At 43.0% G+C, this 21656-nt stretch overlaps 1 protein-coding gene across 6 annotated transcripts in view; it reads right to left on the minus strand.

Annotated features, from left to right (window-relative positions):
* The window catches only part of ENTPD4 (ectonucleoside triphosphate diphosphohydrolase 4), a 41178-nt gene extending 19790 nt beyond the window's left edge, over positions 1–21388 (minus strand). For 3 of the 6 annotated variants that reach the window (XM_060102551.1, XM_060102554.1, XM_060102550.1), the window contains exons 1-7: positions 15467–15557; positions 12476–12566; positions 12204–12328; positions 10862–11059; positions 10145–10350; positions 4654–4804; positions 3797–3900 (exon numbers count right to left, since the gene is read on the minus strand). In XM_060102551.1, the coding sequence (XP_059958534.1) occupies positions 3797–3900; positions 4654–4804; positions 10145–10350; positions 10862–11059; positions 12204–12262 (718 nt within the window). In that variant the 5' untranslated portion in view covers positions 12263–12328; positions 12476–12566; positions 15467–15557. Of the gene's footprint in view, positions 1–3796; positions 3901–4653; positions 4805–10144; positions 10351–10861; positions 11060–12203; positions 12329–12475; positions 12567–15466; positions 15567–21201 lie in introns of those variants that run through there. The other 3 variants (XM_060102555.1, XM_060102553.1, XM_060102552.1) reach the window with 2 other exon arrangements.
* Between the last annotated feature and the right edge of the window lie 268 nt (positions 21389–21656).

Here is a 21656-nt window from a genome sequence, read left to right on the forward strand (position 1 = left end):
TGATGTATTGACCTCTTTGTCATTATTTAAGCATCTTCTTTGAAACTTGTTATCCTTTTTGTCTAGAAGTCTATTTTGTCAGATATAACTATGCCAGCTTTCTTTTGGTTTCTATTTGCTTGGAATATCGTCTTTTATCCTTCCACTTTGAGCCTATGTGTGTCTGCGGAGATGAAATGAGTCTCCTGTAGACAGTGTATAGTTGGGTCATTTTTTTTTTTTTGATCCATCCAGTCATTCTGTGCCTTTGGATTGGTGAGCCCAATCTATTTACGTTTAATTATTTATGTGTAAGGATTTACGACTGCCATTTAATCTTTTGCCTTCTGGTTGTCTCTCCACTGTTTCTTTTTCCTTCTGTTTCTACCTTTGAAAGTTCATGGTTTTCCATGGTGATTTGCTTAGTTTCCCCCCTTTTTATGTTACTTATCCCTGTTCGGATTTTTACTCTGTGGTTACCAAGAGGTTTACATAAAATATCTCACAAATAGTCCTTTTCCTGCTGATAACAATTTATCTTCATTCGCCTGTAAAGGTCCCATCCTTTTACTTTTCCCCTTCTATATTTTTCATGTCACAAATTCTTTTTATGCTGCAATTTTGTTACCAAGTTGTAGTACCTATAGCTATAGCTATTCTTAATGCTCTTTTCATTTAACTTTTACGCTGTAATTGTTTAGTACACTATTCTAAAAAAGATTTAGTTTTCTAATTACCTTAATCAGAGTTTTGTGTACTTTCATCTTTTCACTTCAGCTTGAAGAGCTCCTTTCCACATTTTTTGTAGTCTAGTGGTGGTGAACTCCCCAGCTTTTGTTTATCTGGAAAAGCCTTTACTTCTCCTTCACATCTGAAGGATAACTTAACTAGATAGAGTACTCTTGGTTGGCAATTTTTATCTTTTCAATACTTTGAATGTGTCATTCCACTCCTGGCCTATAGCGTTTCTCCAGAGAACTCTGGTTATAGCCTAAAGGGTTTTTTTTTTTGTAGGTTACTGTCTTTTTTTCCCTGGCTGCATCTAAAATTTTTTTATCACTGACTTTGGACAGTTTTAATATAATGTGTCTTGGACAAGGTCTTTCGTGTTGAAATAACAAAGTGTTCCATCAGCTTTTGGACTTGTATATCCAGTTCCTTTCTCAGGTTTGGGAAGTTCTCAGCTATTATATCTCTGAATTCTCTCTGCTCCCTTCTCTCTCTCTTCTCCTTCTAGGATATCCATTCATCTTACGTTAGCTTTTCTAATAAAGCCTAATGGTTTTCATAGGGTTTCTCCACTTTTTAAAAATCTTAGTTCTCTCTCCTCTTCCACCTGAAACGTTTCTATATTCCTACCCTTGAGCTCACTTATTCTCTCTTCATCTGATGTGCTCTACTTTCAATGCTTTTCAATGCATTCTTCATCTCATTTATTGAGTTCTTCAGCTCTAGAATTCTAGTTCTTCAGCTCTGTTTGGTTCTTTTTTAGAATTTCAATCTCTTTGCTAAATTATTCTGTTTGATATATATATATTTTTTTTTTTTCCGTACGTGGGCCTCTCACTGATGTGGCCTCTCCCATTGCGGAGCACAGGCTCCAGATGCGCAGGCTCAGCGGCTCACGGGCCCAGCCGCTCCGCAGCATGTGGGATCCTCCCGGACTGGGGCACGAACCCGTGTCCCCTGCATTGGCAGGCGGACTCTCAACCACTGCACCACCAGGGAAGCCCATCTGTTTGATAATTTTATTCCTGAGATCACTGAGTTTTCTCGTACCTTGTTGAATTTCTTCCTAATAGCTACTTTGAATTCTTTACCAGTTAGATTGCAATATTCCATGTCTTTAAGTTCTGTTGCTAGAAAAGTGTTTTTCTTCTTTTTGTGATATCACACTGCTTTGATTTTTCATAGTGTTTGATGAAAAGTGCCTCTGTCACTGCATTTTTTTTTTTGTGTGTGTGTGGTACGCAGGCCTCTCACTGTTGTGGCCTCTCCCGTTGCGGAGAACACGCTCCGGACTCGCAGGCTCAGCGGCCATGGCTTACGGGCCCAGCCGCTCCGTGGCATGTGGGATCTTCCCAGACCGGGGCACGAACCCTTGTCCCCTGCATCGGCAGGCGGACTCTCAACCACTGCGCCACCAGGGAAGCCCTGTCACTGCATTTGAAGTAGCAAATGACTTTCCTATTTAAGTAAAGCTTTGTTTACTATCATTCTAACAATTCAACACACTGGTTACTAGAAGCCTTTGTTTCGTTTTCTAGAAGGTGGCGCTACAGCACAAGTTTTTGGTTTTTCTTACCTGAGCTGACTCATCACTAAGGTTGGGAATATGAACATAAAAAAAGCCAGTGGAAAGGGAAAAAAATGGATGGTGACAGAGTTGGGAGATGTGTGCTTAGCACCTGGGGCTTTGGGTGTGCCATAGCCCAGAAGAGGATCCTTGAGTGGAGAGGGGGAGTCCCAGAGGTCTGTGGGCTGTCCTCTTGCTAGAATCCCAGGGCAGACAGCAAAAATCTCATTTCTTCAGCTCTCTCTGCCTTCTTCTCTTTTCTTTCTCTGCCCCCAGTTGCTGTGGTCTCTCCTCAGAGTCCCTCCAGCTGCAGTACTCAGCCAGGTAAACTCCCCACCCCAGCTTACCACCTTCATCCTCCACCTCCTCTGCCAGAGGTCGTGCTGGCCCACTGCCACCCCTGCTGCTCCTGGCCTGGCTCTGTAGCCTCCTCTGAGGTCCAATCCACCCACTTTCTTGGGCACTGATGAGTTGATCTCTTGGGTGTCCTAGTGTGCTGTGCAGAGGCACTTTTTTTTGGTTATGGATGTCCAATTAGTTGTAAATCAAAGAGGAGAGAGAAAAGGAACCATGCACACTACCATGATGCTGACATCACCAAGACCTGTCCAACTTTTAATATTACCACAACCTTTTGAAAGGGCCATCATCCCACCAAATTAAAATATGTTTATTCCTCTGTCCATAGTGCAACTTTTCCGACCTGTGTTGACTCAAATCATTTCTTCTGCCTAGAATGAGCTTCCTATCCCTCTCTTAGAGTCCTAGCCTTACCATGATTTGGCATGCTGTGTTTATAATTATCCCTTGAGGCCTAGTTCAAATGTCACTTTCTCCATGATACCCCTAGTTAGGAAAAAAAAAGTCTCCTTCTTTCAAATTTCCATGAGTTTTTCCTTATCTTCCTTATGGCATCTAAAACTCTGCCTTATATAAGCAGCTAACTGTGTACCTTACTTGTCTATAAACAGCTTAACGGCAATATGTGAATTTTGCCCAGTTATTGGCGAAATGATAGATGATTTTGAAATAAATGATTTTTGGTCTCCATATCTAGCAAGCTATTCCTCAAATAATTTCAGTGACTTGTCCTTTCATTCTGAAGTACAATTATTTCTTTGAAAACAGAACATTTCCTCAGTGTATTAAAGTCAAGAATAATTTCCCCTTCCTAACAAGTAAATCAGTAGAAGGTTCCAACAGTTCAGTAATTATCATAATTCCAGAAAGCTGTATAACTTAGGCAAGGAACACAAAGCTTTTCTATCAAAACAAGTCCAAAATATACTTCCTAAATGTGATGAAGACAAACCAAGTTACTTTTTAATGGCTTAATGTTTGGATTATAAAGACCAGTCATATAAGAAACTGATTTTTCCATTTAAAAATTATAATATTTGAAGGCATGGTTTCCCAAATTTTAAGATGTTAAGAGTAATTTAATAAAGTGTAAATGAGGAAGACTGGGAGGACTTAAAGGAATAGCTTCCCAAATTTCAAGTTGAAGACTAACATACCAACCTTCTTGTTTCCCTGAAATTACTTCTGCATGAGAGTCAGAAAACAGAAAGTCGAAGTGCACGGGGATGTCAGTCAGAAGGTCTTCTAGAATGGCTTTCTGTTGACTGTAAGACAATCCAAAAATTTACATATCAATATATTATATCCTGAATTTTTCTGTTTTAGAAAGAAAAAAAAAACCCCTATGGCTCTGGTACACCTTATGTGAAAAAAATAAAATTTAAAACCAACACAGTTCATTGAAAAGACTGTTTATTTTAAGAAGGAATTTTCATGTAAAATTGACAGCTAGTGGGAAGCAGCCACATAGCACAGGGAGATCAGCTCGGTGCTTTGTGACCACTTAGAGGGGTGGGATAGGGAGGGTGAGAGGGAGGGAGAAGCAAGAGGGAAGAGATATGGGGATATATGCATACACATAGCTGATTCACTTTGTTATACAGCAGAAACTAACACACCATTGTAAAGCAATTATACTCCAATAAAGATGTTAAAAAAAAAAAGAGAAGGAATTTTCAGAAGTTGTGTAAATTATGTGATTCTGAGATGTAAAACTACAACTGCAAACAATCCTTAACTAATAAAATAGAAAATCAGTTTTTTTATGACAACTTTACAGTTTACTATTTATAGTCATAAATAAGTATATTAAAAGATATCTGGTGAGTTCTGACTAAGGGAATAGGTCTGGTACTACTCCAGATTTGAAAAAAGAATTTTTAATGTCTTCCTTTTGATGATGACGACGGAAGAGGAAGACAAGGAGGAGGGAGATGAGGGGGATGAAGAGGGAGAAAACCCACCACAGCCAATACCACCACCAGGCTGGCTGGCCCTGCCCTCGTGGGAAGGATCACCTTTCGGGGAGGATTCTCATTCCAGCTGTGCAGAGAATGTAGAGAGGGGTCTCTTTGTGTTTTGCCCGTGGTACATGCTCTGCAGCGAAGTTCAACAGCGGAGAAATGTAATCACTGACTTTCTCTGGAGAGGTAGCAAACTCTGAAATGCCTACAGAAAAAGGACACTCATGTTAACAAGTAGATACTTTAGCTTATAAGGTATGCTTCTTCATAAACTGTCACTGTTTGCAGATGACATGATACTACACATAGAAAATCCTAAAGACACCACCAAAAAACTACTAGAGCTCATCAATGAATTTGATAAAGTTGCCGGATACAAAATAAACATACAGAACTCTGTTGCATTTCTATACACTAACAACAAACTATCAGGAAGAGAAATTAAGGAAACAATCCCATTTACCATCACATCAAAAAGAACAAAATGCCTAGGAATAAACCTACTTAAGGAGGTAAAAGACCTGTATTCTGAAAACTATAAGACACTGATGAAAGAAACTGAAGACAACACAAACAGATGGAAAGATATACTGTGTTCTTGGACTGGAAGAATTAATACTGTTAAAATGACCATACTACCTAAGGCAATCTACAGATTCAATGCAATCCCTATCATTTTTCACAGAACTAGAACTAGTAATTTAAAAACTTGTATGGAAACACAAAAGAATCCGAACAGCCGAAACAAACCTGAGAAAGAAAAGAACTGGTGGTATTACACTCCCTGACTTCAGACTATATTACAAAACTACAGTAATCAAAACAGCATGGTACCGGCACAAAAACAGACATATAGATCAATGGACCAGAATAGAGAGCTCAGAAATAAACCCACGCACTTACAGTCACCTAATCTACAACAAAGGAGGCAAGAATATACAATGGAGAAAAGACAGTCTCGTCAGTGAATGGTGCTGGGAAAACTGGACAGCTACATGTAAAAGAATGAAATTAGAACATTTTCTCACACCATATACAAAAATAAACTCAAAATTGATTAAAGACCTAAATGTCAGATCAGAAACCATAAAACTCCTAGAGAAAACATAGGCAGAACACTCTTTGACATAAAAAGTAGCAATATTTTTTTTGGATCTGTCTCCTAAGGCAGAGGAAAGGAAAGCAAAAATAAACAAATGCAACCTAATTAAACATAAAATTTCTTGCACATAAAAGGAAACCATCGACAAAACAAAAAAGACAACCTACTGAATGGGAGAAAATATTTGCAAGTGACATGACCAATAAAGAGTTAATGTCCAACATATATAAACAGCTCATACAACTCAGTATCAAAAAAAGCAAACAACCCGATTAACAAATGGTCAGAAGACCTGAAGAGACATTTTTCCAAAGAAGACATACAGATAGATGGCCAACAGGCACATGAAAAGATGATCAACATCCCTAATCGTCAGGGAAATGCAAATCAAAACCACAATGAGATATCACCTCACATCTGTCAGAATGGATATCATCAAAAAGACCATAAACAAAAAATATTGGCAAGGATTTAGAGATAAGAGAACCCTTGTACACTGCTGGTGGGAATGTAAATTGGTGTCGCCACTGCGGAAAACAGTATGGAGGTTCCTCAAAAAACTAGAAACAGAACTACCATATGATCCAGCAATTCCACTCCTGGGTATATATCTGAAGGAAACAAAAACACTATTAGAAAAGATACATGCACCCCAATTTTCGCAGCAGCATTATTTACAATTGCCAAGATATGGAAGCAACCTAAGTGTCCATCAACAGATAAAGATGTGGTATGTGTATGCAATGGAATACTACTCAGCCAGAAAAAAAGAATAAAATTTTGCCATTTGCAACAACATGGGTGCACCTGTAGGGTATCATGCTTAGTGAAATAAGTCAGACAGAGAAAGACAAATACCGTTTATTATCACTTATATGTGGAATCTAAAAAATACAACAAACTAGTGAATATAAAAAAAAAGAAACAGACTCACAGATATAGAAAACAAACTAGTGGTTACCAGTGGGGAGAGGGGAGGGGGAGGGGCAAGAGAAGGGTAGGGGATTAAGAGGTACAAAAGAAAAGAAAGTTTTGCTTCTTTAATGAGGCTAATTTGAGAGCAATTCACACTACACACCATACACTCCTAGTTTTTCCCTATCCCTCTGGCAACTCCTTCCACAGTGTCTCGGCTGTTAAGTGATGGTGGTGCTACCTGTTCAGTCCTATGCTCTCTTCTCAGTCATCACAGACCTAACTGAGCAACTATTGTGTGTCAGACACTTGGGATCAGCTGCACATGAGCTCGTCCCTGCCCTTGAGAAACATGCTCCCACTGTCCTCAGCAAGTTTACTCACTCCCATGGCGGCCATCACCATCTATGCCTCAGATCTCCAAATCTTAATCGCAGCCCTCCAGCTCTCTTCCCCAACCTCCAGATGAGTATGTAGTAACTGTCCACTGGACACAGCCATGTGCTTGTCCTCACAGCAACATATGCAAACCCAAACTCAACTTCCACTGTAAACCTGGCTCTTACTGCTCATGACCTACCTCAGCAGCCCCAGCCAGTGTCCTGGGTAAAATCCCTCTCCCTCACCCCAGCGTGTGTTCTGGGTTTCACTGATCGCCTATCCTTGGCTCTGCTCACACTATTTCACTTCTCATCTCTGCTGGACACCACCAACCTCTGCAGCCTGCTGCAGCACATCCTACTCTCAAGTCCTGACAATCCCCAACCACTCTCCATGGTCTGAGATCTTCCTGGTCTGAGATCCTCTGGTGGCTCCTCAATGCCCTCCAGATAAAGCTCAGCTCTAGAACAGCATAACGTGCCCTGAGCACTCACCGATCCCATCTCTTGCCACATTCTTTCCATTTGGCTTCAACTAGACTGCATAAAATTTCTGTAATGCATCATACTCTGGCCTTAGGGCCCCTGCAGCTCCACCAGGAAGAGGCTTCTCTTTGACTGCCTCCCTCCCCCCGCCCCTTTCACCTGGCTGACTCCTGCTCACCCACTGAGCTATGCCCTCTCTGGAAGTCCTCCCTAACAGGACCCTGAAGGCGAGCTCTCGTTACATTCCATGCTTACCCCTACCTCTCGGTGGAGCACTCATTCCACCTCATCGAAACTACCTATTTACTTGCCTGTCTCATTTCCGCTGGAAGTTTCTGGAGGGCACAAACTGTGTCTTGTTCAAATTTATTCTCAGCACCTGACACAGTCTCTTGGCAAATAGCAGGTGCTCAACAAATATTTGCTGAATGAGTACATAAGTGAATGACTATTTCCAGCTGTCATTTAGCCTACAACATTAAAGCTGAGGGGGATTTTAGAAGTCCAAGATTTATTTCACAGATTAGGAAATGGTGGACTCAGAAAGGTTAAGCAATCTGTCAGAGCAATCAGCATCAAGCAAACTAAAAGCCAGATTTTTTGGACTCCACATACAATGCCATTTCAATGGACACCAAGCCCAAAACTATCTAGAATCTATTAAGTAAGGAAATTTCTAGAGTTTTGCTATAATGCTATACACAAGAGCCCATGCTTCAGGACAGAGAAGTACTATAAAAAGGTACCTGAATTTCCACTTCAAACATTTCCTGTAGCATCAAAGAGAATCATATTCAGCCTGATTTTAATGAGATTCTGGTGTGTACCCTGGGATGCTGTTGTAGCTGCCCCTTGTTCTCAGGGAACAACTCCAAGGCATGAAAGTTTTCACCTTATTCCATGAGAGCAGGTAATCACTGATGGAACCTCGGATGTGAAGCCAGATGAAATGCAAAGTGCTTTACAGAGTTTTATTTTTTAATTTTCTGGTGAATTTATTTGGTCAATATTACTTTAACCCTGAAAATGTTTCTAGATTTAGAGACACATAAAAATGTAAGAAATGGGAAAATAGAAAACTAAAAGTCATTCACTAAGACTTACAGAGAAAATGATCTTCTATGAATAACTTTAAAAAAATGTTCACGGGGGCTTCCCTGGTGGCACAGTGGTTAAGAATCCGCCTGCCAACGCAGGGGACACAGGTTCAAGCCCTGGTCCCGGAAGATCCCACATGCCACGGAGCAACTAAGCCTGTGCGCCACAACTAGTGAGCCTGCACTCTAGAGCCTGCGTGCCACAACTACTGAAGTCTGCGCACCCTAGAGCCCACGCTCCGCGGTGAGAAGCCACCGCGATGAGAAGCCTGTGCACCACAATGAAGAGAAGCCCCCACTCACCGCAACTAGAGAAAGCCCGCACGCATCAACAAAGACCCAACTCAGCCAAAAATAAATTAATTAATTTTAAAAAAGTGTTCATGGAAATGTACTCTGGTATCAAAATAATGCTTATACAAGAGACTCAGAGTAAGTTCCCTCTCTTTAACCTGAAAAATGAGGTAGAGATTTTGAATTTTCTGAGCTATATGCTGGTGCCAAGCTGCCCAAACCTCAAAGAACAGTCAACCTGTCGAGTGTTGACTGAAGAAAGAAGTGGGACTGACTTATTCCCTGAAGAATGAGTAGGAGGCGAAAGGTCTACAGTCCTGGTGGACTGTTCTATGAGGACAGGTTTTCTTATCAGTTAAAACTAATCTCTTTTTCACTTACATTTTTGAAATGGGAGACTATAAGCTATAACAGCTATTTTTTGTCAACATTCTCTAATATATTCAAAGATAAATTCTTCAGAATTTTTTATTTAATATTTTACTATTCAACACATTAACTAAATGAAATAAAAGTGCTGAAACTCCATTAAGATCTATGGTCCAATCACATCAGTGATGATCAACCATCGAGACGTAAGGTGCCTATTTCAAGGTACTCCTGAGATCTTCCATTCCTAACGCTCTTGACAGAAGGGTGGAAATGCCCGTGGAAATGATACAGATACAGAAAAAGGTTGAGAACCACCAATTTAAATTGTCTAATGAGGAAGGCAAATCCCAATTTTTACATAACACAGACTTAGAAATGACAGTATCTTTAAAACTAGACATAGTGATATCAGCTCTTCTAAGTTCTATTGTCACTCTTCTTAAATAACCTAGATGATTAGAAATGCACTGGGGTAGCAATTTTTAAAAATAACAAATACATATCAATGTATTCAAGTACAGATGTCCATGAGTTATCTGAAATCACCTTGTCATTAAGGATACAGACCAACGGCTACCAACTAGAAAACAATCCCTCCATAATTAACGTCAACTAGCCAACATTTGAGCAGACACCATAAGTAAAGGCACTATGGTAAATGCTGCAGGAGACAAAAAAGACAGACAAGGGTTTAGGCTATTTTATGAAGGTATTAGTCACGTTATGCAAGATGAACAGAAAAGGGGAAACAGAGTGAAACAAGGAGATCAACTGGGTCCTGGTGTGAGCTCTGAATGAGGGTGATGACTGCAAGGAGAGAAAGGGAAAGACGTGAAAGCCAGCACAGAGAACGAAAAGGCAGAGCCTGGTTACCAGTCAGATATTTATCATTTACATACCGGGTTTTATTTTCATAACCACAGGCTTTCGGTTTTTATCCCGCATTTGCCTGATATCCAACAGATCATGAGGATTGCCATTATGCCTTGGCCAGCAATAGACAAATATCCGAGACCCGCTGCTACCACAGTCCACCACGATACCATAGTTCACATTGGGGTTATTGGTGTCTGTAGCTTCAATGTCAGTAACTCGTGCCAAGTACCTTGTTTAGAGAAACAAACACATACTTTTAATGAGACAGAGGCTATCAATAATGCAATAAACAAACACCAAATCAGTGATCTCTAAGCTGTGTGGTAGTACCACCGTAACACTTTTACAACTGCCAAATGATTAAAAAGTCAAAAGAAAACAAAAAAGTGATAGTGGTAAAAGTAATCTAGAGCAGATACACACTCATCATTCCTTTAAGTAAGTTCAAATAAGCTCTGAAAAGCAAAACTCTATTTCCAGACTATCAACATTAACTGAAAAATCAGCTTAAAAGATATCACAGGAGAAGCTTATGCTTAAATCCTCTTATGATGTGGATTTGGTGGTAAACGAATAAACCATTTCAAGCAGTTTAATTTTTCATGCTATGCTGTATTCGGTACAAAATCTGTTTCCTCCAGCCACCTGCTCCTTAAATTCCATCCAAATCCCCAAAGTCGGGAAGTCATAACATGAAAGTATGGCATCCCATCTAGAAAACAAATGTTTTTCCCTCCTACCTTTGAAACTTCTTATCTCTGGAGAGCCGCCCATACTTATTTCGGATTATGACAACAGAAAAGTATAAAAGTGAAACAGCAGCAGCCAGAATGCTAATGACGATAATTTGGCGTAAGTTGGTGTTCAGAATTCGGGGACACCCCACTGGAGAGATGCTGAAATGCCAGGAAGCCGGAAAAAGACAGGAGAAGCCGATCCTGAAATTTCAAAAAGACAGGTTTAGCTAAAGCAGTCTGCTCCAGAGAGGCCTCCCCTCACCTCCACTGATCGGAAAGTTAAAACATTCAGCTTGAGCTGCCCCTACTTCCCTGCTGGTAGGTTATCGGTATACCGGCATCTTCCACATTGCTATTGATATGTAACTCGTTATTATAAAATTACATGAATGAGAATTAAGCTCTGATGACACTTCTATGTTCCCCCTTTCTGGAGAGTATTAAGTAGTTTTATTTGTGCCCTGCTTTGTTCCAAAAATAGAATTATAGACAGCTTATAAGAATAAGTTCAGGGCCTCCCTGGTGGCGCAAGTGGTTGAGAGTCCGCCTGCCGATGCAGGGGATACGGGTTCGTGCCCCGGTCTGGGAGGATCCCATATGCCGCGGAGCGGCTGGGCCCGTGAGCCATGGCCGCTGAGCCTGCGCGTCCGGAGCCTGCGCGTCCGGAGCCTGTGCTCCGCAACGGGGGAGGCCACAACAGTGAGAGGCCCGCATACCGCAAAAAAAAAAAAAAAAAAAAAAAAAAAAAGAATAAGTTCAATACGATAAATATGTAAATCTATAATGAAACCAGGTTTAAGGATGCTGAATTTAGAGCCCAGAAACACATGTAATAAGGAAAGCCTGCAAAGGTGGCTGAGCATGATAGCGACCAAAAACCCTGTCTGTTACAGCAGAAACATATAAACAGCCCAGGAGGAATAAGATTGTCTAACACTGAATCCCGAGGCCAATCTCTCCCGTGCTGATTGCGTGAGAAAAAGGGAAAAAACAGTATCTTTAACAACATCCCCGCAACAGTCAATAAATACGTTTTGTATATCCTGTGTTTTTAGAAATATTCCTGAGCCATTTTTGCAAATAAACTTTCTTCTCAGTTTGTCAGGAATGAGAGACTATTATTAGGCTTAAAAAACAAAACAAAACAAACCTTGCTGCCTTTGGGATAAATTCTACTGTTTACTGTTAATTTCTACACTCTTCCCTTTAAAGAGTGCTTCATGGACTAAAACATCTCACAGAAGGGGGAGGTATCCCGTCAACCCAATGGAATTTTCTATTTGTAGTTTCTGGTCTCCATGTGGGTTCTTGGGCCACGCCATGGAGTTTATCACCCCTCCCATACCTCCGAGGCTTACAGGTCGGTATCCTGTGCTTAATACACCTCCTCCCAGATTCCAACATGTGTGTCCTTTACAGTAAACTACATGAACCCCACTTTCCTTCGGTGACAGGCGCCCCCCTGGGGACCTGGAAGAACAAAGGTGTTAAACAGAAGTGTAGCACAACTTTAACACTTTTCACTTGGGATTTAGGTTCCTCCCCGCTCTCCAGACCTGCTTCTGTGGCACCAAATCTTGGGTTTTACAGTGCCGGTGATTGGGCACCATCACTCACCTCCCCATGCTGGCAGGTCAGAGGTCAGGCGAGGCCCTGGGAGTCAGTCCTCACACACCATTACAGAAGGCCTCCCGGTGCCAGAGCCCTCCTGTTCCAGGAAGCGACAAAAGTCACCAAGACAGCACAAGCCAAGGAGACGCTATGTTCTTCATCAAGTGCCTGCTTAAATCCAAGCACACGTAATCTGGTCTGTGATCCTTGCAGCGGAGCTCTTAGCTCGGTTTATTTTGAGCAACACGCTTCAGAGTTAATTTCGTACTATCAGAGACATAGGCCTAAATCAAAAGAGATAATAACAGTCTGGCATTTTTACCTAAATGCCAATCAGTGACGCCAAAATACAGGTCACCGAATAGCTCTTAACCACCTTATGGGGCTGAATGTTACGGAAGATTAGGGCTGGGAATAGGAGGCAGGCGGAATGAATAACCGAATGGGAGCCTGAACTCTCCGTCCACCTGATAAATACCTACTAGATGGCTCTTTTATGTACAAAGTACCACGCGAGGCACCATGTTCCTCGTGAGCTCTGTCACCTTCACCGTGGCGGCCACTCCTTCAGCTCCCAGACCTCAAATCACAGGAGAACAGGAGGCCGGGGCCTCCTTCCAACCCGCCGGATCCGAAGGACGCGTGATCCCGGGTCTCCTTCTTGGTCTTGTGGCACCGCTGTACCTCTTCCAGGCCTCTCGGGACAGCTGTCTCCCCTAGTCTGCTTGTTAGCTCTTGAACGATTCCTTCTCAGGACCCTCCGCGTCTCGGCGTTGCTGCACGTCCTGTCTGCTCTGTTCCCCAGGTTCTCTGTCTTGGCTCCAACCTCTGTTCCTGGTCAACTTCACTTACTGCTTCAGTGATCTGACAGCTCAGCACTTTCTTTCTCCGCCCCAGGCTTCTCCTCTGAGCTACAGGTACATATCTTCAAGCACCTACCAACAGCCCCATCTGAACATCGCACGGGCCCGTGAGAAACACTTCTGAAGCTGAAGCCTTCCACTGTAACCCTCACCCTCTCCTCCCACGCTCCTCCTCTCAGTCTCAACCCCATCGGCTGCTCAGGGAGAAACTAGGGAGTCGTGCCTGACCCCTCCCTCCTCTTCGTCCTCCAGAGCCAACTTCTTACGGAGTCCGTCCATTTCTTTAACCTCCATTCCTCTAAAGCCTGTCCCTTTTCTTAGCACTTCTGCCTGAGGTGAGCTTATCTTACTCGTACCTGGCCTATCAGGACAGCAGCCTGACTCGTCAGTCTCCCACCTGCCGTCTCAACCCAGCGGCTCTCCAGTTCCTCACCCCATAGCTTCAGGCAGATTCTTCGACGGAAACTGACATCCACCCCATCCCTGCTCAGGTCCAGGATCCTGTTAATCTTGTGCTGGAAATCCTCCAACGGCTCCCCTCGCAAGTAAATAAAGGCCAAAGGCCGTACCCTGACTCCCCGTCCTACGGGATCCGGACATCTGTTACTGCTCTGACCTCACCGTCCCTCTCCCTTTCTCACTTCACTCCAGCCACGCTGGTGTCCACACTGTCTTCACACACGCCAGGCACTGTCTGGTCTCAGAGCCTCTCAATGTGCTGCTCCCTCTGCTTGGAAATGATCCATATGGCTTATTTTTTCACTCCCTTCAGATCTTTACTCAATGTCACCTTCTCAGGGAGGCATGCCCTGGTCACCCAATCTATAACTGCAAGCCCTCCCCTCCATCCAGCTCCCTTCCCTGGGTTATTTCTCCTCCTTAGCATTTACGTATTTATTTACTTCTTTTTTTTTTTTTTTTTTTTGCCACACCACATGCATGGAGGTTCCCAGTTCCCCAACCAGGGATCGAACCCATGCCCTCTGCAGTGGAAGCTCGGAGTCTTAACCGCTGGACCACCAGAGAAGTCCCTTTATGAACTTCTTATATAGTGCTTATTATGTGCCAGGCCCTGCTCAAATGCTTTACAAATACTAATCTATTCCTCCTATCAACCACCAAGGTAGCTACTATTTGCATAATATTTTACAGATGAAGCAGAGAGGCTAAGTAATGTGCCTGAGGTCACACAGCTAATAAAAGGTGACTATAAATAAAAGAGCTGGGATTCAAGCATGTGAATCCATACTCCTATCCTGTCCTCTAACACACTCTGTGTGTGTGTGTGTGTGTGTGTGTGTGTGTGTGTTTGCATTTCTCTTGCTCATGTGTCTCCTCCTCCAGAATGCCAGCCCCACAAGGGGCCAGATTTAGGTCTGCTTGGCTGCATTCCCAGCGTGGCAGCCCCTAGGAAAGGGCCTGGCAAGAAGTCAAGTTTCAGAGTTCTGGGACCCAAAAGGGTTACAAACTTATACACTAGGGTAATCTTTCCAAAACAAACAGTCATCATGACACTTCCCCACTTCCCAATTTTTCTCTCTCACTCAGGAAAAAGTCCCAACTCCTTAGGATGGTAAAAGAGGTCCTTCTTGATCTAGTCTTGCGCTATTCCATACGGTAGCCATTGCCACGTGTGGCTAAAGTAATTTAAATTAAAAATTCAGTTTCTCCAGACTCACAGATATAGAGACCAAACTAAGTGGCTACCAGTGGGGAGAGGAAAGGAGGGAGGGGCAAGTGAGGGGTAGGGGATTAAAGATGTTCATCACAGTATTACGTATAATAGCAAAACACTGTTCTAAACGAATGTGCCTTATAGGGGGGTGGATTAAATTAAACATGGTCCATGTATGCAATGGACTACGATGTGACTGTTAAAGGTGCTCACACAGATCTACATTTATTGACATGGAAAGATACTCATGATAGGTTAAGTAAAAAAAAAAATAACATCATGCATAGAAAGGAGAAAATGGAAGGAGAAAAACCAAAATGTTAACAGTGGTTAGTTATTTCTGAGTAGTGAGATAATGGATCATCTCTGTTCTCTTCCCTAGGCTTGCCTAGATTGCTTAAAGGGCATATACTAATTTTATCATCAGAAGAAACAACAGAACCGTCTTTAACAAGCTACCTTTGACTGATATCTCCAGTTTCCAGCATCCAATCCTCTTCTGGATATATCAAGAAAGCCCGTCTTCAAAACCCTTCATGGCACAGGAATTCATTCCAGTCTGAACATTTAAAAAAAATCGATAATTATGTGATAGCTGAACTAAGAACAAAAGAAAAGAATGTTTAATTAACAGCTTAAAGTCAAGGTCCTTGGGAGAAGGAAGGCCTTTCACGATTCAACGATTTGTATTATGAAGGGCACAGAGGAGTAATAAGACTGACTCCAATCTCGAGGCTTCTGCCGATTGGTAATGGAGAAAATACCAACACCCAAGAAATAATCAAGAGAGTAACAGAAGGCAATGTTAAATTATCTGGACTCCTGCTGTACCAGTTCAGAGAGCACGGTGAAGGCTACAAGATTCCTGCAGGTGGGAAGTAGGCTTTGGATGGGGGAGGAGAAAGGAGAGTACCTTTCAAAGAAGAGGCCCTGTTAGGATGCACCATGGCAAACTTAGTAAATGTTATTTAATCCGGTGTTTGTCTTAGGCCTTTTTTTTTTTTTTTTTGAGATATGTGATGACTTTGACAATGAGGATAAATAGATATTTTTTGTAAGTTACAAAATGTGTGTTTAAAGACAGACAGAAAATAGGTCAGCTTGTAAATTGCTAAAGTAATTACTTTCACTTAGGACAAAAGTATGGCTGAATATCACCCAGCAGACAACAATACAGTAATTTGATCTTAAAATGTAAACTCCAGCTGTATTTGCAGCTAAGAGTCTTGGCACCAGGGTTTAGGGTGGCAAACTCTTAGCAATATTACATAAACCTGCCATGTTTTTAAAAGGCCTAAGTTGTGTGAGGCCCATCACCAGAGAGATGCATTAACTCGAATTCTTTCAGCTGATGGGGCCCCCCTTAGCTGAACATTCTTTAGCGGAGTGAGGTCCGCTGGGTCCTGAGTTAAAGTCTTTTCAGTCAGTTTCTCATTGACAGTCCTAAGGAAAACAGTGAAAACAATACAAGTCAACTGCAAAGTGAAATGGCTCCCACGGTGAAAAATGCAGGATGCAGTGATACAGACATTAGCAAATTCTGAAATTACAGGCAAACAAAATAACAGAAAAATGAGACTCTGGAAGAGCTAAACCTGAGTAAGAACAGGTAAGATGCCACGAAGGGTGCTTCAAAAAAGAACAATATGAATATCAAAAGATTACAAGAGAACCTGGAAAAATCAAAAGAAGCCCACAAATAGGCAGAATTCTGTAAGAAATGACTGTCTTGGGGAGAGTGAGAGGCCAAAGTGAAGTGAAGGATGCTGTGTGGCACTCAGTTGTGGGAAAAATACATCAAAACAACTTGATTCGTTTGTTGTTTTAAGAAGAATGCACAGTAACACGTGTTGGCAAGGATGTGGAAAAAGAGGAACCTTGAGCATTGTTGGTGGGAATGTAAACTGGTGCAGTCACTACGGAAAACATGATGGAGGTTCCTCAAAAAATTAAAAATGGATCTACCATATGATCCAGCAATTCCATTTCTGGGTATTTTTCTGAAGAAAACAAAAACATTAATTTGAAGAGATATATGCACCCCTGTGTTCATAGCAGGATTATTTGCAATAGCCAAGATATGGAAGCAACCAAAGTGCCCAACGACAGATGGATAAAAAAATTGTGGTGTATGTATACAATGAAATATTACTCAGCCACAAAAAAAGAATGAAATCTTGCCATTTGTGACAACATGGATGGGCCTGGAGGGCATTATGCTAAGTGGAATAAGTCTGACAGAGAAAGACAATACTGTATGATTTCACTTATATGTGAAGTCTAAAAAACAAATGAGCAAACATAACAAAACAGAAACACACACAAACATACAGAGAACAAACTGGTGGTTGCCAGAGGGGTAGGAAATGGGAGGAGGAGAGAAACAGGTGAGAGAGATTAAGAGGTACAAAATTCCAGTTACAAAATAAATGAGTCACAGGGGTGAAATTTACATATGGAATATAGTCAATATTGTAATAACTTTTGTATGGTGACAGATGGTAACTAGACTTACGGTGGTGATCTTTTTCGTAATGTACAGGATTATCGAATCCCTATGTTGGGCACCTGGAACTAACATAGTGTTGTAGGTCAATTATGCTTCAATTTTTTTAAATAAGAGAAAAAAGAAGAATGCACATAGTTGCATTTATGATCGACATTTTCTTAATATTTATATTTTTTTAATTTTATTTATTTATTTTAATAAATTTATTAATTTTTTGGCTGCATTGGGTCTTCATTGCTGTGTGCGGGCTTTCTCTAGTTGCGGCGAGTGGGGGCTACTCTTTGTTGCAGTGGCTTCTCTTGTTGCGGAGCACGGGCTCTAGGCACGTGGGCTTCAGCAGCTATGGCTCGCGGACTCAGTAGTTGTGGCTCACGGGCTCTAGAGCACAGGCTCAGCAGTTGTGGCACACGGGCTTAGATGCTCCGCGGCACATGGGATCCTCCCGGACCAGGGCTCGAACTCGTGTCTCCTGCATTGGCAGGCAGATTCTTAACCACTGTGCCACCAGGGAAGTCTCTAAGTTTTATTTTTCAATAGCAAGTGCTAATCAAACCTCTTCACTACCTCTCACTGTTCATTTGCAAACTTCTGGTCCCCATTTTAAATGATCTTTTTCTGGTCACACTTTTCCCTGCATCCCCTCTGTAGTTTCACAAATCTGCAACTCTGACTTCCCTCAAGTTTCAGTTCCACATCCTGAGCTTACTCAGTTACCACACACTCATTTAGTCTAAGATTGGGCTCCCAAATCTTTTGACACAAACTAATACCCCCTTCCAAATTCCCCAGGTCTAAGAGGAGTCTCATCATGGACTGGGGTCACCTGGTTCTTAACCTTGATTCCCAATTATCTGTGTGTTGCTACTTTATGTCATTCATCAGGTCCTGTCAATTCTTCCTCAAACAGTCCACACATCTAAAATGACCACAGCAGACACCCCTACCTCAGGATAGGTCTCTAGGCAGGTCACTGACCTTCCGCCTTCACCGTGAACACAATTCTTTGGAAACATTTCTCTGTAAAACATTACCTTCACAATACAACCAGCTCAAGAAAAAAAATCTAGAAACGATAAATGCTGGAAAGGATGTGGAGAAAAGGAAACCCTCCTGCACTGTTGATGGGAATGTAAATTGATACAGCCACTATGGAGAACAGTATGGAGGTTCCTTAAAAAACTAAAAATAGAATTACCATAGGACCCAGCAATCCCACTACTGGGCATATACCCTGAGAAAACCATAATTCAAAAAGAGTCATGCACCAAAATTTTCATTGCAGCTCTCTTTACAATAACCGGGACATTGAAGCAATCTAGGTGTCCATCAACAGATGAATGGATAAAGAAGATGTGGCACATATATACAATGGAATATTACTCAGCCATAAAAAGAAATGAAATTGAGTTATTTGTAGTAAGGTGGATGGACCTAGAGTCTGTCATACAGAGTGAAGTAAGTCAGAAAGAGAAAAACAAATACCATATGCTAATGCATATATATGGAATCTAAAAAAATAAAAAGGTACTGACGAACCTAGTTGCAGGACAGGAATAAAGTTGTAGACATAGAGGATGGACTCGAGGACACAGGGTGGGAGGTGGAAGCTGGGTCGAAGTGAGAGTAGCATCGACATATATACACTACGGAATGTAAAATAGTTAGCATAGCACAGGGAGATCAGCTCGGTGCTTTGCGTTGACCTAGAGGGCTGGTATAGGGAGGATGGGAGGAAGGCTCTAGAGGGAGGGGATATGGGGACATATGTATGCATATGGCTGATTCATTTTGTTGTACAACAAAAACTAACACAGTACTGTGAATCAATTATACTCCAATAAAGATCTATTGGGACTTCCTGGTGGCACAGTGATTAAGAATCCGCCTGCCAACGCAGGGGACACGGGTTCAAGCCCTGGTCCGGAAAAATCCCACATGGCGCGGAGCAACTAAGCCTGTGTGCCACAACTACTGAACCTGTGCTCTAGAGCACGCGAGCCACAACTACTGAGCCCACGTGCCACAACTACTGAAGCCCGCATGCCTAGAGCCCGTGCTCCGCAACAAGAGAAGCCACCGCAATGAGAAGCCCGCGCACCGCAACGAAGAGTAGCCTCCACTCGCCACAACTAGAGAAAATCCGCGCACAGCAACGAAGACCCAACACAGCCAAAAAATTAGAAGAAAAAAAAAAGATCTATTTAAAAAAAAAAGAACCTTCCAGAGCCTACGGGTCAACAACAGCGTCCCTGTGTGGCATCTGAGACCTTCCATTCATCAAACGGTCCCATCTTATTTTACTAAACTGGTCTCTGCTCAACCCCAGATAACATCTCTCTGCTCTAGTGAGGTGAGTCTCTCCTCTCCCACACAAGCTGTTCTCGTTCTTGTCTTGGGCCATTACTTAAGTCACTTCCTACTAAGTAATATTTCCTGTTCACAATATTACACTTCTTTCAAGGCACAGGTCAGTATTTTTCTTTGCCAAGATTTAACTTGTTATATTTCCCAATGTTTATCCACACTCTGAATCTTCTCGTTATTCATGTGTAGTTGATTTAAGATAAACATGCTGAATAAATATGTAAAGAATATAAATACCTAGATAACTTTCATTTTGTTTCTTCTTTCTACACTATATAGGTAAGGGTTGAGATCATGCATTCCTATTAGGCCTGGAAGGATGTAAACCACAGATTCAATATGCAACAAATAAATCAATGTTAAGGTTAACAATGGAATAAACAAACTACGTACACAAATTAATACTCCATTTTATAATTCTGCTAATGTGTCAGACAGAATGAACAGACCTGATACAAAGACACAATAACATCAAATATAACATAATACAAAGAATATAATTCTTTTAGGCCTCTCCAAGGCTGGAAAATTATTTTCATTACACAAAGCAGAACACAGTAAAGGCTGTAATGTGAAATTAAACTAGGGATCTGAGTCTCTAATTTAGAATTCTTTAATAACCTAGTTTATCTTTCAGCATGGAAGCATCTCTTTTCTTTCCTAAACAGTCTACACCAGCGTTCGTCTAACTGGGGTCTGAGAACCCCTGCGGGCTCTGAGTCAAATTCCAGAGAATGAGCGAACTGTCCCTTTAAGAGGTGTCACGCATTACTCGAGTTTGTGAAACACTGCTCTTACCATCACTTTATTGCCCAACGAGCTCTATTTTTCCAATGGAGCTAATCAGATTTAGATTTTGGAGAAACCTAAAGCATGAAACTTGGTAAAGGCAGAGTAAAGCAAAAACGATGCTGACTTGTAAATGTCATGACAAGGTGGCAGGTAAGACCCGCAGGGTCCTCGGTGCAGCATCCTTCTCCCCCGCCAGGTCCTTCCCCATGCGGCCCAGACCCGCGCCCACTACGTGTCAGAGGGGAAATCCAGCGCGGTCACCGGAGCGGGTGCCGACAGCACGACTGCCAGCTTTCTCCCGCCAGGGGCTGGGGGACAGCACCTGCCGCCCGGGGTCACGGACGCTGACGGCTGGCGCCCGGATGCGGCCGCGCGGCCCGGGCGGCGGGGAGGCAACGGCGCGGGAAGGGCCCCCGGGGCAGAGTGGCTCGTCCGCGGCCTCGCTGCCCCGTCGGGCCCCGCCGGGCCCCGTCGGGCCCCGCTTCGGCCGCCCACCCTCCCCTCGTCCGCGCCGGAAAGGCCGCCTCACCTGCTCGGCAGCGTCCGACTCGGCGGTCGGGGTTCCCGGGAGCGGGGACCCGCGAGCGGAGCGCATCACGGCCACCGCAGCGAGGCGGCGCCAGCAACGCAGTCGCGGCTTCCCGGCAGCAGCTTCCCAGTAGCTCCGCTCCTTTCCCGCAGCCGTACCGCCAAAACACCACCCCGTAGCCACCCGCGTCGCGTCACCGGCAGCGGCGGGAGCGCGCACGCCGAGGGGCGGGGCCTGCGCCGCGCCGCCGTGACTGGCATCCGAGCGCAGCGCTGTTCCGCGGACCACGCGGGTGCAGGCGAGCTCAGTGAATGGCGAAAGTGAAAGTGGCATTAATGAAATAACCAGTACTGTGGCTTAAATAACCAGTAGTGGCTTGGTTACCGCCGATCCTAGGCTGTCCCGCTGACAGCGAGGCGCAAAGTGCTTATGACACCGCAGTTCATTTTTTCTTA

This window comes from Mesoplodon densirostris, chromosome 6 (assembly GCF_025265405.1).
Source record: "Mesoplodon densirostris isolate mMesDen1 chromosome 6, mMesDen1 primary haplotype, whole genome shotgun sequence".
Taxonomy (NCBI): domain Eukaryota; kingdom Metazoa; phylum Chordata; class Mammalia; order Artiodactyla; family Ziphiidae; genus Mesoplodon; species Mesoplodon densirostris.